The following is a 20,164-nucleotide window of genomic DNA, read 5'->3' on the forward strand; positions in this document are numbered from 1 at the left end:
AATTGAAATAAAGTCGCCCCTAAACTGGATCCGAAAAACATGCTACAAACGGTGCGCGGGAAGGACAGGGCAGTGTAGCAGGGCATAAAAGGTACCCGTCACGGATCCCGCGTCAGTGAGCGCGCAATAAACACGACCATCAAAATCGGGCACCAAAAAAGAAGAGGAACTCAAACCCCCATTTCCGACGCCCATTAGAAGACGTGTCCGAGGATGACGGCGAATCGGCGGAACGACAGAACGCCCTTCCGCCCGCCAAGGTGAGCTGCAGGCGATCATCCTTTTTGTCGTCCGATTCCTAGTGGCCGGACTCCCGCGCAGGACATCCCGGAGCTCGGGCTCGGAGGAAGCGGTAATCTTCTCAAATGGATCAAATTTAATTTCCGTTTCATTCTCAGACTCGCCGCTCGGCCGGGCCCTTCTCTCGGGCCGGGTTGGGGACGCGGATTGGAGGATTGTTTGTGCCAAAACGTTGGGCGAAAAACGACGGCCAGAGAGATAGCCAGGGACAGGGACATCGACGGACGACGGACGGCGTCGGTTGGTCCTCAACATCTTCCCCGTGGCAGCAGGACACGGCAGGATGTACCGCCCGCCCAGGTGGGGTAGATAAAGTTCGGCCACAAGCACACGCAACACTTTACTGGCGTTGTGTGTACCTCGTACCCGTTTGACTGGCAGTTAAAAAGGCGGCGCTCTATCGCACAGTGTGCAGCATAAACACATTTATGCTGTAGTGGCGGCGGTGGAAGGACCGGCCAGCAGGTGGTAATAAAAAATGATAAACGAATGATGCTTCACATCATATCGTGCACCTTTTTTAATCCACCATCCCATCATCATCATCATCATCATCATCGTCGTCGTCGTTGTCGGATGGGCGGATGGTTAGTCGGTGTCCCTCGCGGGTCGTTCCAATGGGACACGGAGGGCTGGAGCTCGCGGTTTTAAAAATCGCTCCCCTCGGTCATTCACTCTGGCCACTGGCCGCGGCCCATAAACCCCCGCCCCGGGGGTCGCCCCGACCCCGACAAGGATTCGTAATCGTGAAATGGTAAATAAAACGACATCTTAATGACCCGCAGTCCGTCCCCGCAGGGCCACAGCGCGAATGTCCTTCCGCGGCCGACTGCAACACGGTGGACCGCACCGCACCACATCATAAAACGTTGAAAAGTTAAAGAAGGTTTTTTTCAACGGGGCCCGAGCCCCCCCAAAAAAAAAGGATTCTGACCTTCCCGGCCACCACCGAGCGGCGAGATAAGGCGGCAGACAAATCGGTGACCGACGACGGCGGTGGCCGGCGGGATAAAACGATGATTGCAATTAAAACCCGCGCTCGCGCCAAACATTTCGCATCACGATCCGCACGGACGCAAGATCCCGAAAGTGGCGCGATTAAAAAGAAATCATCCGCAAGGCGGTGGCCCTCGGTAAGGGCTTCCGGTTCCCATCGCGGAATGTGCCTTGCCTTCATTATTAGGTACCCAAAACACACACAGACTAAAAAAAATCGGCATTAAATGAACCGAAAGCCGAAGGATAAACTTCGCGGGATCTCGTGGGATTTGTTTTTGGCGAAACCATTCCAAGATGTCCGCCGTCATCCGGCGTTCCGATGTGGCATCCGATTCGCCACCTAATGGCTGATTATTTGCAGAAGCAATAAAACAATAAGAAATAGAATTGTGGAAAATCAGCCCCGGAGAGAGGTACGAACCAGTCACTTTCGAAAACATCCCCGAAAAAAGGATCGCTGGGCTTGCTTTGATCATCTTTCCGGTTTTCCCGGAGCGAAGAGTAGCAAACCGACCGAGGCACGGTAAAGGATTTACTTCTGCAGTGGGCGACAAAATCCCCGGGACGCCGGGTAATCTTTGCCGATCGCTTATCGTCGACTCGCCGGAGCGTGCTCCTTCCGGCCAAGTTCTCTGGCGCGCGGACATCATCCTAAGCTGCCCCGCGCAGGTCACCCTTTATTGCCAGGACGTCGTCGTCGCCGGACGCCCATCCTAATCTTAGCGGCAAAATGTAATCAACATAATGTGACCCAATCTTCTCCGGCCGGCTCCGGCGACTGTTATCCGCTAAGCCAGGGCCGCTACCGGTGGGGATGGCCGTTAAAAATCACTAAAAAACTTTATCATCCTATTTTCAGCCTCGAAAGGGTCACGGGCACGGCACCGGGGTCATCCGCCAGAAACCGCTGACGGTGCGCCACGGTGAAAAGTGCGTGGAAAATCGCGAAATAATCTGGGCCGTAATCTCGCGCTGTATACTTTTCGCGCGATCAACTCGAGCGGCCACCCTTTTTCGGCCCGGCGATGGAGGCGCCAAGTAGCTTATGATCGATGATGCAGCCGCGTGGCGCGCCTGTAACAGTTGTAAAATAGGTACACTCTCGCATCCCGGTTGGTTCCGGCGCCTGATGGCTGTTATCGTGCGACAACGGATGGATAAGCGGCCCATTGATTGACTGACAGTTGGGCACCATTTTTTCTTCTCTTCATCTGTCGACGGCACCGACAATACCGCGGGAAAAGTTGCATCCACGATGGACACACACACCCTTTGCCGATCGAACCGTCGACGGCAGCCAGTCAGAGGCGGACATAATCAGACAGGAATCGAACGGTGGGCAAAAACCGGGTGTCCATCCATCCGCATTCAGGGCATTCGGATATCTCCGGTCTAGCAAACCGTCAACTAGACAACATCCTGCACCGCGCGTCGCCCGGTACGCGGGTCGCATTCGTCCGTGTCTTTCGGACGAACTCCTGTGCACAGTGCCTCGGTGACACTCGATACCGATAAGGGGGGCCCACCGGTCGATAGGAATGAGACGAACTGTCGCGCAAGGTTTGTCCGCCCGGGTTTTGCCGCCGCTGATCGATGAAAGCAGCCAACCAGAAGCGGATGAGGGACACCAAAAAAAACTCCGGTTCCCAACTCCGGCCGGTCCGATATCGGGGTTCGGGGTTAGAAAAAGAAAGAAATGACAGACACACCGACCGATGGGCCCACCTTCGAGGAACGTCCTGGTCCTGGTTCGGGAATCTCACGTATCCACGAATGACAACCGCCTCGTCACTGACGAGTGTTTAGAAATCGGACCATCGGCTCGGCAAAACACAGGAAACGAAACTCCGAAGCATCTCCGGGTGCAAGTCCTGGTGTGTTGTGATGCTCGCTCTCTATCGGTCGGCCGGTTCTTCTTGGCTCGGAAACTCACTATCATCGCTGGATGCAGTTTCACCCGCCCATGGTGCTTCCGGTGGTGGTGGTGTGTGTGTGTTCAATTCAATTGATATCTGTCATTACGTCGACGTCGATGCACTTTCGTCGGTTTCGCGATTCCCGTGGCCTCCACAGCGCAACGGTGCTCCGGGCACCGAACCGGGCATTTCATCAAACTCATCAAACAACCGCGAACTAGACCGACGGAGTTGCAACCCAACGGACGGAAACATGCCCAAGGAGGAGGAAAATTTCCCCGTCTTCCCTGACGGCAGCACACAACCGACCGACGACCGCTCTGACTGTCTGTCTCTGTGCGGCCGCCTGGTGCTGCTGTGACTTTGGGATTACAAAAAAAAAGCCGCGTCGTCTCTTCCAAACCAAAGATTGCTGGAAGCGATTGGGCATCGGACTATCGACCCTGCTGCTGCTGGTTCCTGCTGCTCTTGTGCCGTGTTGGTTCGCGCGGAACTGTGATTTGTGCCTTTCCTTGCGCTGGTGCGGTGTGCATTGTCTGTTGGCGAGGCTCGCGATCCGCGGGCACAGTGCCGAATGTCCTGCAGACACCGAGTCCGCAGCTTCGAACTTTTAGCCCAAAAACGTAGGAAGGAACGCTGGCTAGTTTCGGGTCAATTGTAATCGATGCACCGGTGTCCGTGGGGGGCGCAAAAACGCAACTCGGCGCGATGCACGCCCCGAATTCGGAGAGCATCGTAGCAACCGACGGAAGGCATTGCCAGCCAGCTCGGGAGCGACAGCCAATTCACGCACCATTAGAGCGCACTACGCGGCCCTCGCGCCGCAGGACATCCTTTTTTTACGATGACCCTACTGAATAAGAGTGGTGAGAGTCATTTGACAGAAAGTTTGACGAATGTTTTGGCCGATTAGTTAGTGCAGCTTCTTCGGGGTGTGGCGCAGAACAATTGGAAATAATAGAAGTTGATGTTTCCCCCAATTGGTCGTCCGTTTATCATGCTAAAGTTGAAGCCACAGCCTGCTTGAGTAACTGACGTTTGACGTTTGAGTTCTCTGGGATTGAATTTGGCCCTTTTTATTCATATTCTTGTAAGGCATAGGAAAACTCTGATGCGGATTGTTTAAATTGGGAAAAAAGGGTTCGCTTGACAGTCTGCACACACTTGTCCGCCATTTTCTTGCAGCGCTTATCGGCCCCGTCGCCAGAGCATGCAGCTTGCATCCTTCAGATGCGCTCCAAATAGGCATGAGCCGGGAAAAATGGATGGCTCTCGAGTCGGGCTCTCGCTGAGAGGGTCCGTGAAATGGCGCTTTGATCAGTTTTGCGGCTCTTTTCCAACCCCCTGTCCGCGGATCAAACGGCAAGCATCATCCATCGGATCGATTTCCACTTCAATCGATCAATCATCATGATCCGGAGCGGAAAAGCGTGCACACGAAGCAGAAGAGCACCGGAAAAGACCAACCTCGCGGGCGGATCGAGTGCAACTCGAGGCATAATAAGGAGCCCGGAAGATGTAACGATGATTTCCCCCCGGCTTGGTCGGTTGTGCACTTTTTGCACTGCTCTCCCCCCAAGGAGTGGTCGCCGCCGGATCGTGATACTCATTCGATTAACATTCACGATGTCTGTCGGGCGGCACCAACTCGCCGGCGCCGCCGTTCGCCCGGAAGTGATACGACCGAGCGCGGGGGAAGCGAACTCAAAGCAATGGTATCCTCTCTGCAGGATAAAGATACGGTGATGGGATTTTCTTGGGCGAAACAACAGTGCAGCGGGGGCAGGGGCCGGGAAAGAACGGGGATTCATTCGAGAGATGCTGATGCACCGGAATGATTGGTCAGATTTCAGAACTTTTCACACCAACTGCGCCAACTGGAAATCTCATCCTTCAGCCGGCGGACGGACGGATGGACGGGCGGTTCTTGACAGCGGAAATCTTGGGCAGGGCGCTCGGCGACGGGGGATCCCGGAGCGCCAGTGCGCTGTCGTTTAGCGAAACAAAGTTTCGTCGGTCGGTCGGTCTTCATCCTGGCCGCTGTCGGGGTGCTGCAGAATATTTATTCTTTTCCCTTTGCACACACAATCATCATCCGCACTCGCGAGAGGAAGGTGCAGTGGAGTGGTGCAGTGGAAATCGCATCGGCCCCGGCACAAGCAGGACGCTCTCGGTGTGCTGGTGCCGAAGAAGACCCCGTTGTGTGTGGGATCGCATCCTCCGTCGAGTAGTGTCGACGACGTCCTCGTCGAAGCCCGGCGTTATCAGCAGCGATGCAAGTTCTTCCCGACGCTCGGATTCTCGTCGTTCGTCGCCTTGACGCTTCATAAAGTTCATCATCATTTCCCCATCTATTTCCCCCACCCGGGCTCGCCCGGGGATCCGATGCACCCGGGTCCCGGTAAGGAGTTTTGCCCGAGCGACTTCCTTCTCGGTATCTTCGGCAACTCGATTCCCGGGGCGCGCCGAATGTACGTGTGCGGCGCATGGTGTGCCGCACAAGGACGACCGCTTCCGGGAGCCAACCCCACCACCGGGGGCGGCGGCTATCGGTTTCGAAGAGATACAGTCCTCCCTGCATCCCGGGTGATACCGCGGGTCCCGGGTTGGGTCCGGGTTGGCAAACAGTGCCTCTGGAAACCACAGCAACTTCCCTCGCATAATCTTGTGGCGCTGGCTGGTTGGCTGGCGTTTGGTGAGAAAAATGGTGGCCTGCCCTACGTCTTGTTGCGGGCGGCCATTCTTTGTGCTCGCGACGACTCTTGGGGGCCCCGCGGAAGGATGTGCAGCGAGCTGATACCGAGCCGGCCGGGGTTCTACAAAGACGCAAGACGAACGTACAGCATCGTACAATCCGAACGCCGCACAGTGGAGATGACATTAAATATTATTTATAAAATTTCGTATCATACACAATTTATAACAAAACTGCATCGCAGAAGATTTGTTCGACTGCGAAGGCGATAAGGCCAAGCGCAAGTCTGCGTCCCGGAGCTCGGAGGCTCCGTGTAAAATGTGGCAGCGTCATCGGGCCTTTGCAGCTTTCAACCGCCGCTCCCCCCTGGGGGAAAGTCGGCTATCCTTCGGGAAGCAGCATGTTTAGCGCAAATAGTTGCATGTTATTCTCGAAACACAATTCCACGGCGTGACCTTCGGCAAAAAACCGACGGACGACACCTAATCCGGTATCCGGCACGGAGCGGCGCGATAGCTTTCTCAAGACCTCAATCCTCACGGGAGAAGCCGGCTCTGGATGTCAGTGTCGTCGCCCCGATAACCGACGACACTTTATTTCCGCTGTAGTAATAATATTCGGAAAGATTTTGTCCCGGACCACCGGGAGGACCGATGCGACAGTTTTCCATTTCCTGCCGGTGCGCTATTTCCTTTCCGCAGAAAAGAGCGGGCTCCGGCTTCGGTTCGATTCCGTCGATCGGAGTCGGAGTCTGCGAGACGGTGCGAGCTTTCCGAGGGAGCATTAGCAAGCCGTTATCGTAAAGAATGTGCTTTCGGCAGGTGCCGGTACGAGGGCGATGTGGGATGAAATTGTCCGAAACGGAGCCGGATGATAGTTTTGCATAGTGATGAAGACGTTCGTACGTTTCAATTTGTGCAATCTCTCTCGGAACGGAACGAATGCATGCTTGTTGGCCGTATATCTCACAAGGGGGCCACCGTATCCGGGACATTTTTCGTTTCTTATTTTGATCTTGCAACACGTGGGAGGGATGGAGAAAAGCAGCCGGCCGTGTTGAGAACTGCACTTAACCTAATATTTATTTCACGATTCAGATATTATTACTCGCTTACCGTACACGGCAAAAACGGTGCCCATGAACCGTACCGGCACTGAGACACTTACCTAAAACGATAAAGAAAACGTAACAATCTATTAAAAACCGGCCTTTCAACAACTCGTACCAATATCCGGTCCGGTGGCTAGGAGAAGAGTTTTCGAATTTATGCACGGTCACACCCGGTCCATCCCTGGACGGCCCCGTTTCGGAAAGGAAGCAAAACGATATCGATGATGTGCCATTTCATGTGCCCAGCGCCGACTTCGGAAGGTCCTTTCGGAAATCGGCAATAAATTTCACCAATCCGCTCCGCCGCCGTCGACATCGGAGCGTCGGCTGGAGCTGGAGATCTATCACCCGAATCCTTTCCCGAGTCCCGCGGGCTAATGTTAATATTTATTTCCAACACCAGGGCACCACCACCACCCGGCCACCGATTTCCGGTCAAGATCCCGTGTTCGATGAATTTTATTTACGACACTCGAGAGAAAGAAAGAACGACGACACGGACAGCGGCAACTTTCCATACGGCGCGCGCACGATGGCGCTTTTTAGGTTGGTTTATTTTGTTTACGCGGTCGGAGTGTAGTTCCTTCGGTCTGTTTCGGCGCGGGGTTGGTCATGAGGGGTTTTAGCAACAGCAGGGTGCGGTTTAAAGCGGGCAAAAGCGTCGTCTTAAAGTCGTAACAATCGTCCAGGACGAGCGACGCCAGCGTACACTCGTCGTGTCCTTCGCGCCGCAGACGAGTGGCGCAAACATCCCGCTCCAGGTCATCCCACTTCCCGTTGAACTCTCGCGCAAACTGGAGCTGGTAGCGTTCCGAGTGGACCCCGTATTGATCCGTATAGAGTCCGGAGCGAATCACGATGCAACGCAGCAGACACCGGGACCGTTCCGAGCTCTTGAAACCTTCCATGCCGCAAGACAGACCGAACTCGACGAGTGGAATCTCCAGCGTGTCGAGACAGAAGTGGACACTCTCGGCCAACCGTTCGTCGCCCAGTGGCACCACCTTGGGACAGTTGAGCAACTCGCCGTACTGCTGCAGATAGCACTGGAACACTTCGAACGCCTTGCCGCACAAGGAACTGTTGGTGGTCACCGTGTGCTTCATGCAGGCCTTCGTCCGAGTTGCGAAGTGCTCGTCTCCATCGTCCGAGAAGAAGTACTGGGCGATGACGTGCTCGTGCAGTACGCCACTGGCGCTCCACCAGCCCAGGTTAAGTCCGACGCACCGGATCATGCACTCAGTTTTGGCGTCGTTCGCATAGTTCCGCCCCAGATACTCGTACAGCCGGTGGCGCGGCAGGTTCAGGTACTCCACGCATTCCTGCTGCGCTTGGATGACACTCTTCTCCACGATGCTGTGCTCGTTTAGGGCCCGAACGAACGTCAGCGACACCACCAGTAACCAGGAGCAACAGCGGTCGAAGATCATACTGGAGGGGCTGTCGAACCGTAACTAACACTCCACAGACCCCGGACACGTGAACCAGCCCGACGGAGGCGCCTTTTTAGTACGGCCTATGTTTTCTTCTTGTCCATGCATGCCGCGATATGGACGTGTGGCGCAGGGTAAACAACGCCAGAGTGCCAAACTTTCTGCGGTCCGCCGTATCGCCGGTGACGGGGTCTCGTGATTGTTCCGCGACGTCCACATCTTGGGCGAAATACTATTTTATCAAAGCTTTTATCTCGTTTGGCCGCTCAATTAAAAAAACCGTGACCGTCTTGAAGCCATTTTATTGTTTGTTTTACCCAGCGTCAGCGCTCTCGGTCCACAAGAGGTCCTTATCGTATGCATCAACCCGTTAACCTCGGCCCAGAAAAGCCCTTGGCCACGTACGAGCCACACACCGTGCTGATACCGTGTGCGTGGTCCGCGGTCCGTTGATTAAGTTTAAAATTAAATAAAGTCACAGCGGACAGCCGCTGAGTCCACGCGGGTCTGACTTTCGGTGCGGTGAATTGAGCCGTGATGAAACCCCGGGTGGGTGTCAGCGATACCAGGACCCTAGAGCAGTCCAAACCAGCTGGTGGCGATTTGCCTGGCAGCTTTCAAGGGTTAGGTTTCGAAAGGAAGGTGGCGCCACCAGGAACCACGGCACGGATGGATATTTTTAAACGAATTATATTTCGCGAGTTGTAATTAATTGGCAATTGATACGAATTTTTCCTCATCAACGCCCACGAGAATGGTCGGCGTGAGTTTCGGAGCTGAGGGCTGCCCTGCGATACAGATAACAACCGTCGGAATGGCCGTGGACATCGGGCCGTTAAAGAGAAAGGATGTGATGGGTTAAAAATATTTTGCTTCAAGAGGCTGATGATTAAAATTGAATGAAGAATGAGGGGGACAAAATGACAAATGGCAATAACTTAGTTCGGCGCAACCATCGGTCCACATCCTTGAGTTGCTATTAGCGCTGCTGTCTGTCATTTGAGAACCTTCGCCGAATTGCGTCCCTTAGTCCCTGTCGCTGAAATATTTCATCCCTCAATCAGACTCTTTGATGGAATTGAAGGGTTGTTTGTAGTTTGGCGCCCATTTCAGGAAAACTTCAATTGGATTGTCACTTCCATCGATAGGACATCCCCGACACCACCACCAAAAACCAACATCAGTTCCTAGTGTCAGCATGGTAAAAGAAAAGATAAACCCTTCTCACCAGCAATCACGAACGGTTCAAACTGTGTTTGCCGTTCCTTCCGTCCCGGCTCCGTGCATAAGTTTGTTGCAAAGCTGAAAAGTGTCACCACAGCAAAAAAAACATCGGGAAAATGGCGAAATTGGAAAGTAAAATTTTTCACACCGCCAACCGCGAACGATGGAAGTTTGACCACAAATGTGTTTGGAGATATCGGAATGGATGTAAATCACCGTCCGAACTAGCAGCTCGTTCGGGAAAAGGGGGGCTACCGATCGGATGGTTTAGAAGAGTCCCGGCAACAGCAACAGCAAACATGGCCCACCACCGTTCGAGGAGCAACCCGCACAGAAGAGCACAGCACTCGATCAAAATAGGCGGCGGCTAAGCGGCCAAGATTTATGCTCCGAACGGGATATCGGCCTGTTTGACGGCGGTCGCTGTCAACACGAACTGCAATGCTTACCTAACCGGGGGCCCCACCGTGAAACCGATCTATCGATGACTAACAACCGACGGAACGAACGCGGACAGTAGTCGCAAAAACGGGAACATGCCCCTCCTGGCACGACTGTAATCGTTGTGGTTCCGCGTAAGGTATTGCATCGTAGTAGTCGATGCTATCTCGTTCACAGCAACACGAAAATTGGCTTCGCCTGACTGACACTTTGGTTGCTTTACATTTCGTATCGGTTTCGGTATTTTCGGGTTTCTTGAAGCGTTACAAAATGGCGGCACAACACAACAACAAGTGATAAATTCAGGTGAGTAGATATGGCAAATTGTTGCTCAAATCCCCCCCAAAAAAGAGACAACTAGAAACGTTTCATTTTAGAGATCCACCCCAAAAGGACTCTCGGGGAACGAACGGGACGGGGCGCATTCACGAACCGAGCACGCACCAAACGCTTAGCGCATGTCACGACCGATAAGCGTTTTGATAAGAAATAAAAAGTGGGGGGAAAAAAGCCTTCCAGATAACGGCTGTGGCCAACGTGTTTGTATGGCCGTGTTTGTTAGTAGTACACACGCGAGCGATTGTTTCTGTGGTTGTGTGGTAAAGCCGATAGGGGCGGCGCCAGCCATCGGACCCCGGTACTCGAAACATGCGCCATCCGTCGCCGAGGCCGAGGCCATCCATTCGCGGGGCTGGTTGGCAGGCGAGGAATGTGGAGCGACGTTGGCGATTTGGATTGTCTTTTATTCCGCCGTTCGCCATATTTTTATCGCGTCGGCTCGCGGGCTCACGGGTTCGCCCTGTAGCCTGTTGCTGCTTCTGCGGCCCGCTTTATCGCACACTTCGGCGCGGACCACGAAAAGGGGTTGAATCGATCGTGTCTCCGTCGAGCCGTTCGCCCTCGGTCCTCGGGCCTCGGTCACCGGATTGAGCCAATCGGCGTCGAGAACTTTATCTTCCAGACCCACGGTAGTGCGCAACGCGACGACTCCAGAGACCAATACAATGAAACCGTTGAGGTTTGAGGAACAGCCACAACGGGGAGCACTGGAAACATATAAATGAGCGCATAAAGTCTGCGCTGGAGATGCTGAGTCCTGGCCACGCGAAACGATCACCATCCAAATATCGGTTCTTTCGGTTACTACAATAAATAATAGCGATTTATAATTGTTTCATTTTGTTATTTCTTCTGGCTTCACAAAACATTTCCATTAAATGTATCTTGACCAAATCACGAAATCTATCCCAAACCCATAAAACATGATATCGGGATCTTCCAGCTGCTCAATGGCTGGCCACACAATCTCTGCCTAATATTTTAAGATTAATGAAAATATAGAGTTAATGGATCGGACCCGGTACGGGCGCGGTGGAGTAGGAAGGCTTTAAGCCCACCGTTACTGTCTTAATCTTGCTTTATTGGAAAAAGATGGATGCCGTTTATTCTCTTTCTCTTTCTTTCCTTCCCCCTTTTTCTCCCTCTCGCAAAATACAGAAAAGTAAAATGGCCCGATCGATGACCATCGAAGACAGCCGGGCACGATCCAATCCTCGGCTGTCTGTGTTGAAAAATATCAATTGGATAGCCATTTGCAATCTATCAGCCAAACACAAAAAAGGAAAAACACACACAGACACACTCAGATCAATACCAGAAAGAAGTTCGAGAAGAAGAAAATGTAAAGCTTTGATAAGCATTCGCTCCGCGTGGCGCACACACGGAGCATCCAAACGTGGGCCACCCGGGACCGGGGGCATCCTGGGCACCAGGCGGAGCGGGAGCAATGATTTCATAAATCCCGGCCAGGTAGGTGGATGGGCACGTCTGGCCCCGCCTGACGGGCACCGGAGGGCAAGTAACACAGAATTTCCGTAATTTATTGCTTTAAGTGCTGAACGCCGATAAGCGCCGGCCCGATATCGGCTCCTCTCCGGCGCCGGCCGCGTAGGTTCGGAATCGAATGAATTCTGTGGTGCCTCGGTACGGCTGGCTCGGGCTGAAATCTTCCGTTTTGTCATGGGGAATTGCCGGGCTCCGAAAGGATCGTAGAAATGTAAACCATTTTTCGTTGGATTAGCCGCGTCCGCGGTCAGAGGGTTCGAGCAGCTTGCAACAAAGCCGCAGCTCAGTGCTCCACAGTGCGCGTTGTCAACCGATCATTAATTCCGCCGATCTTAGTCTTTCCGCCCTCTAATATCGGTCGCCGGCAACGCGGTAAGTACCCCACATAGGAATGATCGATGAAGGCGCACCAGGACCGTGATGATTCTTGAACGCACACAGACTAAGTATGGAGTCTGTCCAGCAGATGGCGTTGGGCGCAAGATAAATCACTAATTTTTGTAAACATTTCCGTAACAGCCTTCGTTCGATTACTACCGCTAAAGGTATGCGACGGTAAGCTTAAAACTAATGCAACCGAACCTATTGAGTCGGAAAACAAGCTTAGGAATTCGCTTATCAGATACGCGGAGCACGCGGATGCACCGGACGCGATTGACAGTGGCTCAAAAACTTAACGCAAAATTAACGAAACTCGCGGACGGACGGACCAAAAATCTTCGCTCCGCAATCTAAGCCCTTGCTGCGGCCGAAAAAAACAATCATCTCATTCCGATACGGTCTGTCCGATAGTTCCGCGCCGTCGTGGCGCAGAAACACACGAAAAAACGAGCGCAAAAAATTAAAAAAATAAAACCACTTTAGATTGTATGCCCGCGATCCATTAGGTTTTATCACGGGGCGGCCATCGAATGGCCGCGCGGTTTGGCGACGGTTGGTCCCCGGCCCCGGCGGTTGGTCGTACGTGCGACGCTCTGCTCGCTGGTGTTGGTTTTAGTGTACGTGTTCCTCCTGCGTCTGTATGTGTCGCGCGACCGGACCTCATGATGTTTCGTGCACACGGATTGGGCTCGGTGCACGGGGCCCGTCGGGGGCCAGAATTGCGCTATTTACACGACACTCAGCACCGGGTGATCCCCCGGTGGTGATTGTTGATCATCTTCTTCGTCATGATCTTCCCTGTGCCCAATCGAAAGAAAGGGGGACCTCCGACTCCGACGGCCGCGGGTCATAAAATTGCAGTAAATTAACACACGCCGCGCGAACGCCGAAACGCGTACGCAAGATAGCGCGGAAAGCGGGAAAAAATTTGGACAGCTGTTGATGGCTTGTTGATGGGATGGTCGAACATGACGAAAACAGCGGCAAAACATCGACCGTTAAGAGATACCCTCTCCGACTGAGACCGAGCCTTCCCGGGCCTCCGGTGTGTGATTTTGTTGGGAAAGTAATGAAAGAGAATCGCCATCGCGCCACAATCGCGCGCGCCTTGGCCACCCCAAAATGGGTTGTGCTTCCGCGATTAAATCGTCCCCGGCGTGGCATCGCGAAACTTTCGTTACTTTCAACGGGTTACACGCGAAAGAATGCCCATCAAAGTGGCCACACACACGCGGTTCCTGACTCGCGGTCGCGATGCTAAGTGCCTTGTACTCTCTCTGGCACCCTTCGTGAGGTTTCTGATTGGTCACAACGGTAATGGGAACAGAAGGTTTATTTATACAAACAATCAAAACAGCCTCCTAGTCACTAAACAGTACTTGCCTAGCATTCATGAGATCGCTTAACACTCGGTCGGTGACACTCATGATGGCAATCACAAGTGCTGAACTCGAGCGAGGCCAATCATCGCTACGGTCAACGAAAGAGTCAAACGATCGTGCACGTAACGAACCCGATTATTAAACAACAACGCCCCGAACCGACCGATCATTTGCTGGATTGCGTATAGCAACCGTCGCACCAATAAGTGGCCACAACCCGAGCGGGATAATGTAATGCGGCCTGGCTGGGACAAATGCATAATTAATTGGACAAATTATACACAGCCCCGCTCGGTGCGATTGTCGAAAGCAAACACCTATAATGGACCACAATGGGGCGAGACCCCCCTTCCGTCTGCCGTTCAGCATTGGGAGTTCAAAAACTAACAACATAATTATGGTTTCCTTTGGCGTGCTGGAACTCGGTCCTTCGGTCCTTTTTTTTCCTGGGTTGTGGCCGAGAAGGCCGAAAATTACACCCCATTAACGGATTATTTGACTAAACAACTATTATTCAAGCCCCGTGTTCCCCGTTTCAGTAGCCGAATATTTGAAGGTCGTTCTTGTTCCGTGGGCCCGCATGCGGATGGTGTGAATTCACGCCACTGCGCTAAGGATAATCATAGAGCAGCGTTTCATCGCTGGTCGCATATTTTATCCGATTAATTTGATTATTATTACTAGACCCCCGGAGGAAGACGGTGTGTGTTGGTAGAATTATCACTAAAACCCCGTACGCTCGGTCACCATTTTTCGTAGATGGTCTGTGAGATACCGTAATTTTATGGCTTAATTATCCGCAGCAAGTACTGGACATAAGGTAGTTCACTTCATTATTTATCTAAAATGCAATTACAGCAACATTTCTATGTAAACATCAGTGCAAAATAAATAGATGTGTGTGTTTACCATCAAGATCCGAAATCCGAAAAACAATAGTGCGGTTGTTGAAATTTATGTCCACTGGCTGCAAGCCGACGACAAATTCAACTCTATCTCAGTCATTAGGCCAGGGCGTTACTGTCCTTCGAGTGCTGAAGGCTCCGAACATACCATTACTCTTCATGTCGATTACGGAGTGCCTCTGTACATTCCACTTTCGACCAATCAAACCCCGGATGACGACGTCAGCACCGTTGATGGTATCGATCACACTCTGGTTGTTGTAACTGTCAACGGCCCCGGCCCGTTCTAGGCCCATTCGCAGGCTAATCGGCCCTCATCAATCTAAACACAACGTTTTCGGACGCTGCCCACTCGCGCTGCTGCTTTCTGAACCTGCCTAATTCATAATGTAAATAGCATAATGAGCATCGGCGTCCCGAGTGCGCCCCGGTGCGCTACTGTCCATCAAATTAACACCATTAGTTTCTCCATCGATTAAATTCGTCCTGATATCCATCGCACGCACGGACACAATTTGTCTGCGCTCGGTGCTCTCTCTGGTTCGGGTCTTATGGTGTGGCCAGCAAGGTACACGATAGATTCATCACCGCCCGATGTTTGCTGCCACAAAAACGCCATATCGCCCCACCATAATAAAGCTCTCATCGACGGTACGCACGCTCACGCACGTACACGCTTATCGTCGCTCACACGTGTCGCTACCATTTTCGGAACCGGCGTGGAAATGTTACGAAAAAGCGACTTGCGTGATGGCCGGAATCCGGCATGACTCGTTACAAACAGTAGCGCGATTTGATTTCGTCGTCGTGACGAAAGAATAATTTATTAACGCGCCATGCCACGGGTACGAAAAACAAATGGTTGCTACGACTTTTTATCCTCGTGACGTTGACAAACAATTTTTCAAACAGACTGCGAGCGCCATCTGGGTCGTCAACGATTACGCTACCTGACGAAAACTAAGCGAATTCAATTTTCAGGAGCAATCACTATCAGTCAATTCTAAGCTGTCATTTGTTTATAATTGAAACTAAATATAAACTATGTTTAAATCGAGCAAAGCTTTACAGCTATACAGAATATTGGGTAGAGGAGAGCAGAATTAAATTAAATTATTTATTCTAAGCTCCATTCATCGCCCCATTCGGTTCGGTGGAATGGGTTTTCGAACGAAACAATATGAGTAATCATATTAATTTTTATCACCCAGCGCATCCACAAACTTTCACTTAACCGCAACCGTCCGTCGTTCACAGCCGAGCGTATCACGTTATTCTTTTTCGTCCCTTTGGTCCTTTCGGTCGGATGTGTCCGGCGTGAAATGGAACACAGGCAGAGTGACTGCTCACCCATTGGGGATTATGGTTTCGGATGTGTCCCAGAGTAGTTGGCTGAAAATAATCAACACACAAAGTTCCGAAACGAGCGTGACAGTCAGATTGGAGGCTACGACTGCCGGACCGAGTGCACAATTCCTTGTCCTAAACAGGCGATTAGCTTTATCGGTTCCTGGCGCCGTGCAGGGTATGCAAGAAGGTGGCACCTTCGGTACCTTCCACCACGGCCCGGATAGGATAAGTCCGATTTATCCCATCCGGCGGATGGCACACCATCAGTGACAGAGTCAACCGAATATGCTGGCGCGCGATCTCCGTACTCTCGGCGTTAGCATCCTTTGCCAACGTTGGCGTTATTGTTTATGCGCTATTTATATTCGTTCCACCGAGACCGAAACCGAGGCACCTTGGACTCGGACCGGCGGACCCCATAAGGAGCCCCCACCACCCCGGGGAGCATCCGAGAGAGATAGCTCAGTCAAATGAGCAAATAAGCGCTGGCCATCCACGCTCGGGCCATCCAAGATCGTCGTCACCGCCGCCGCAATACGTGCGCATTTTCCACAGTTCCATTTCCAGACCGCTTGACAGATAAAGAAAGTGTCCCAGGAATGACAGTTCCATTTTCGTGGCCGCCGCCGCCGTGTTGCCACTTGAGCGGTTTAAAATATAAATATCCTATCACATGCGCACACATTTAACGGCGTCACTTCCGGGCCCGGTTCGGTCCGTCCGGCTCGAGGACCAACCGACCGTAACCGAACCCCGCAACCCCCCACTCGCCACCGCTGAACGATTTGTGGCATTGGAGTATGTTGGAGCGTTTGTCGTTTGAATTTCCAAGTTTTTATTTACTTCTTTTTTGCGCCGTGGGACACCGAGGTAAGTGTTGTTCCACGAATTATTCCGAATTGGAAATGACACAATCGCAATGGCGCACTCGTAAGGTGTATGAAAATAGAGCACACCCCTCCGTTCGGTACCGAGGGGGGAATGGTTCGGGTTCTATCATATCACGGGCGATACGCACTTCAAGGTGAAAATATGCGCCCGGTGGACTTCAAGAAACCTTCCACGAACTTGCCAACGACCGGATGATGGTGGCGCACACACACATGAGAGAAGGATCATGATAGGAGACCAGGTGGTTCCAGGCGAACGGGGTGTACATGTACATGTGAAACGAATATATCTTCCACGATGACCTGCAGGTACCCGCAGTTTTATTGCAAATACTCCATTCCGAGCCCTCTCCGTTGACTCCGGCACACCAGAAGTGGGGCTGCTTCTATTATCGGAGTCCGTGCTGGTGTTTGCCGCGGGTCCCTTGTCACAATATTTCGTAGGGCACAAATATCGCGGAAATGACAACGGAACTGCGCAACAGATAGTGGCGCAGTTGGAAAGAAACCCAACAACCACGACGACGACGAGTTTCCACGAGCGGACACTTATCATCCTACCGAGTTGCAGAAGAACCCGCACCCAACCAGGAGGCCAAGAGGAGGTCCTTTCCGCAAGAAGAAGGAAGTGTCTCCGGGGCGCATCTCAAGCCTCAAGCAACTGCACGGGAGTGAAATTTATGCACTGCATCTGACGCCAGGTACACAGCGGGACCAGCACAGTCGTATCGTGATGATGACTGAACAACGGCACTTCCGGTGTAAGGGGTCCCATTCCCCGTCTGATACCGGTACGGCTGCGGACGATTCGTAATCGGAACCCATACCTTCGCGAGCCAGAGCTCCAGGAAGTTCTTAAATGAAGTTGTAAATTATCAGCAACATGAATTGAAGGGTGTTTGAAGCAGAACATTTTTTTATTATCTTCAAACCGCTATGTAAAGCCGAAAACCCGTTACTTGATGTGCGCAAAACGGAAATCCATTATGGGTTTAAAGTACGTCTAAAGTGTCTTAATATCTTCTACTTGAATTGAGAAACATTCTCGTTTCCGGTTTGTTAAAATCGAGCCAAAAACTGGCCCTTGAATATTTCCTCGTCTTGTCTTCCTCAAGAGGGATACACGGACTCCAGCGTCCTGCAAAATATCAAACCAAAGCCGTCCGTCATACGACGCAAAGCATACAGCACCGTTATCTGCTTCATCAGCGTCATCCTCAGAACGAGTCTGTCACACGTCGATACATCATCGGAGCCGAACACAGACCGGAAATCCCTTCTCACCGGCACCGACAACACCAAGGTTGACCACCCATGAGCGTTCCCGGATTTTTCATCCAGAGTGAGAAAATTTCTATTAAAACCGATTTGCTCAGAGGGCCCTTACCCCACGGCTTCGCAAGGAAGATGTCCTCGGAAGAATGATTACTTATGGATATGCTTTTTTTTGCATTTCTGAGGATAACCCTTTAAAGTGAGCTCTTTTGCGTACTTCCGGTTTCCCCTGCTCGTGGTTCGTAGTCTACACGCTGATTGAAATCTTCAACGGAGCCATTTTGGAGAGTCTGAGAAGTTTGTCACTTGGCACCAAGCCGAGCCCGCCAAAGCCCCGAGAGGCGACGATGAAGATGATGATAATAAATTATATTCTTCGCCTTTGCGAAGTAACGTCAAGCCATTCGTTCTACTTCTCATCCTTCACCTTCAGACGCGCGGCGGGGCTCCTTCGGTGCTCCGATGGAGATTGAAGGTTTCGGTCTCGGGGTGGGTTTCTGAAATTGGGTTGCCCCACAGGAAGCACGGCTACGAGAGTTGAAGCAAAATTTTAGGTTGCCCTCTACACCGTACTCCCCCGGTGTTCGTTTTCCTTCATTACGGCAAGCAGGAAATTAGGAAACACCGCTCGGAATACGGAATTATGTGACATCGATTTATTCGTACGCATAATTTTATTTGCAGTCCCTGGGGAATTCTGAGGATATCTGTCTTTCTTTCTCTCCCGGTTCGTGTGTAACTGTCATTTGTGCTTGATCCCGGTGTAAAAGACACCGTAAAAGAACGCGATAGCCAAGCACGACAGTGGAACGATATCATAATCGAAAATTTAGCCAGAACAGGGCCACGGTGGTCCTTCTCACCCGATGGCCCGAAGAAACCGTTCTTGCTGAAATAACGTTACGCCCGGGACATATTAAACATTTAAAAACGATTGATTATTTTTCTGATTAATGAAAGATGATAGATTCGTCGAAGGGGAAAACGAAACTTACGTTCAATATCTACTTTCTGCACAAATATCATGGATTTTTGTATGTAAAGTGTTGTTGTTGACGTCGGAAAGCGAATGGAAAATAACGAAAAGTCGTGCAAACTCCAGCCCTACTCATCTAACCATAGAAGGCATTGATCCTTGTGATGAGATGGTGAAAATGAGATGATATGATGAGCTGAGATGCTACTCACCGTGAGAAGACTAAGCTTACAGCCAAAGAGGCATGCCTTAAGTGTTAAAACGGTGTCTTAATAAATTTCCTACAATTTATTGCAATTTCCATTAATCCAAAAATTAAGCATTGACCCAATCGTTTACATTGTTGTTAAGTATGCCATTGCTGCAATGGGAAGAGTGCGCGGATTTTAACCGATTTTATAAATTGCATCAAACTCTTAGCATTTATCATACCTTTACTCGTAAGTGCGTTGGTAAGTGATTGCCTCCAGCAGACGCCGTTGCACCCACTGCATTCGAGTGCCATTTTCATCCACTAAAAATCTTTACATTTCGCAAACAATCGAACAAATGGACCATTAATCAAACGGGGGATTTAAGACGGGATTATTTTTGCCCGGACCATTACTGCCTAAGCCTGCATGCGCGATATCCTTGCTTCATAAGCCAACATCCTGCTTAACAACCGACCGCCACGTTGATGACCGGTCACGAATCAAACTATCGGCCCAACGGTATGACATTTTTACATTCCATCTGTGGGCCGACCGTCCCGGGCGATTAGCTATCGCCACCTCTAAAAATAAGACTCTCGATAACTTGACTTCCGATAATTTGTTTTTGTGACCGGCTCCTTGACCTGTTTCGGCTTCGCTTTTGGCCCCGCCACAGCGCCCCGGTGTGCCATTTGCCAGTCCCGAGGCAACTTCCACCTCAACAGCGCGCAATCATTAATCACTCGTTCATCGATTTATCGTCAAACCCGGGAACGGGTCCTGGACGGGTCGCGACTACACACACACACCCATTGATTGAACAGTCGCACTGTGGCCACAACCTGAG

General features: G+C 51.6%; 1 protein-coding gene across 1 annotated transcript in view; it reads right to left on the reverse strand.

Annotated features, from left to right (window-relative positions):
• The window catches only part of LOC128271237 (general odorant-binding protein 45-like), a 63,034-nt gene extending 54,583 nt beyond the window's left edge, over nt 1–8,451 (reverse strand). Inside the window, exons 1-2 of the mRNA XM_053008681.1 lie at nt 7,714–8,451; nt 7,026–7,077 (exon numbers count right to left, since the gene is read on the reverse strand). Of these exons, the coding sequence (XP_052864641.1) occupies nt 7,026–7,077; nt 7,714–8,451 (790 nt within the window). The remainder of the gene's footprint in view (nt 1–7,025; nt 7,078–7,713) is intronic.
• Nucleotides 8,452–20,164: the final 11,713 nt, after the last annotated feature.

The sequence above is a fragment of the Anopheles cruzii genome, chromosome 3, assembly GCF_943734635.1.
Source record: "Anopheles cruzii chromosome 3, idAnoCruzAS_RS32_06, whole genome shotgun sequence".
Lineage (NCBI taxonomy): Eukaryota > Metazoa > Arthropoda > Insecta > Diptera > Culicidae > Anopheles > Anopheles cruzii.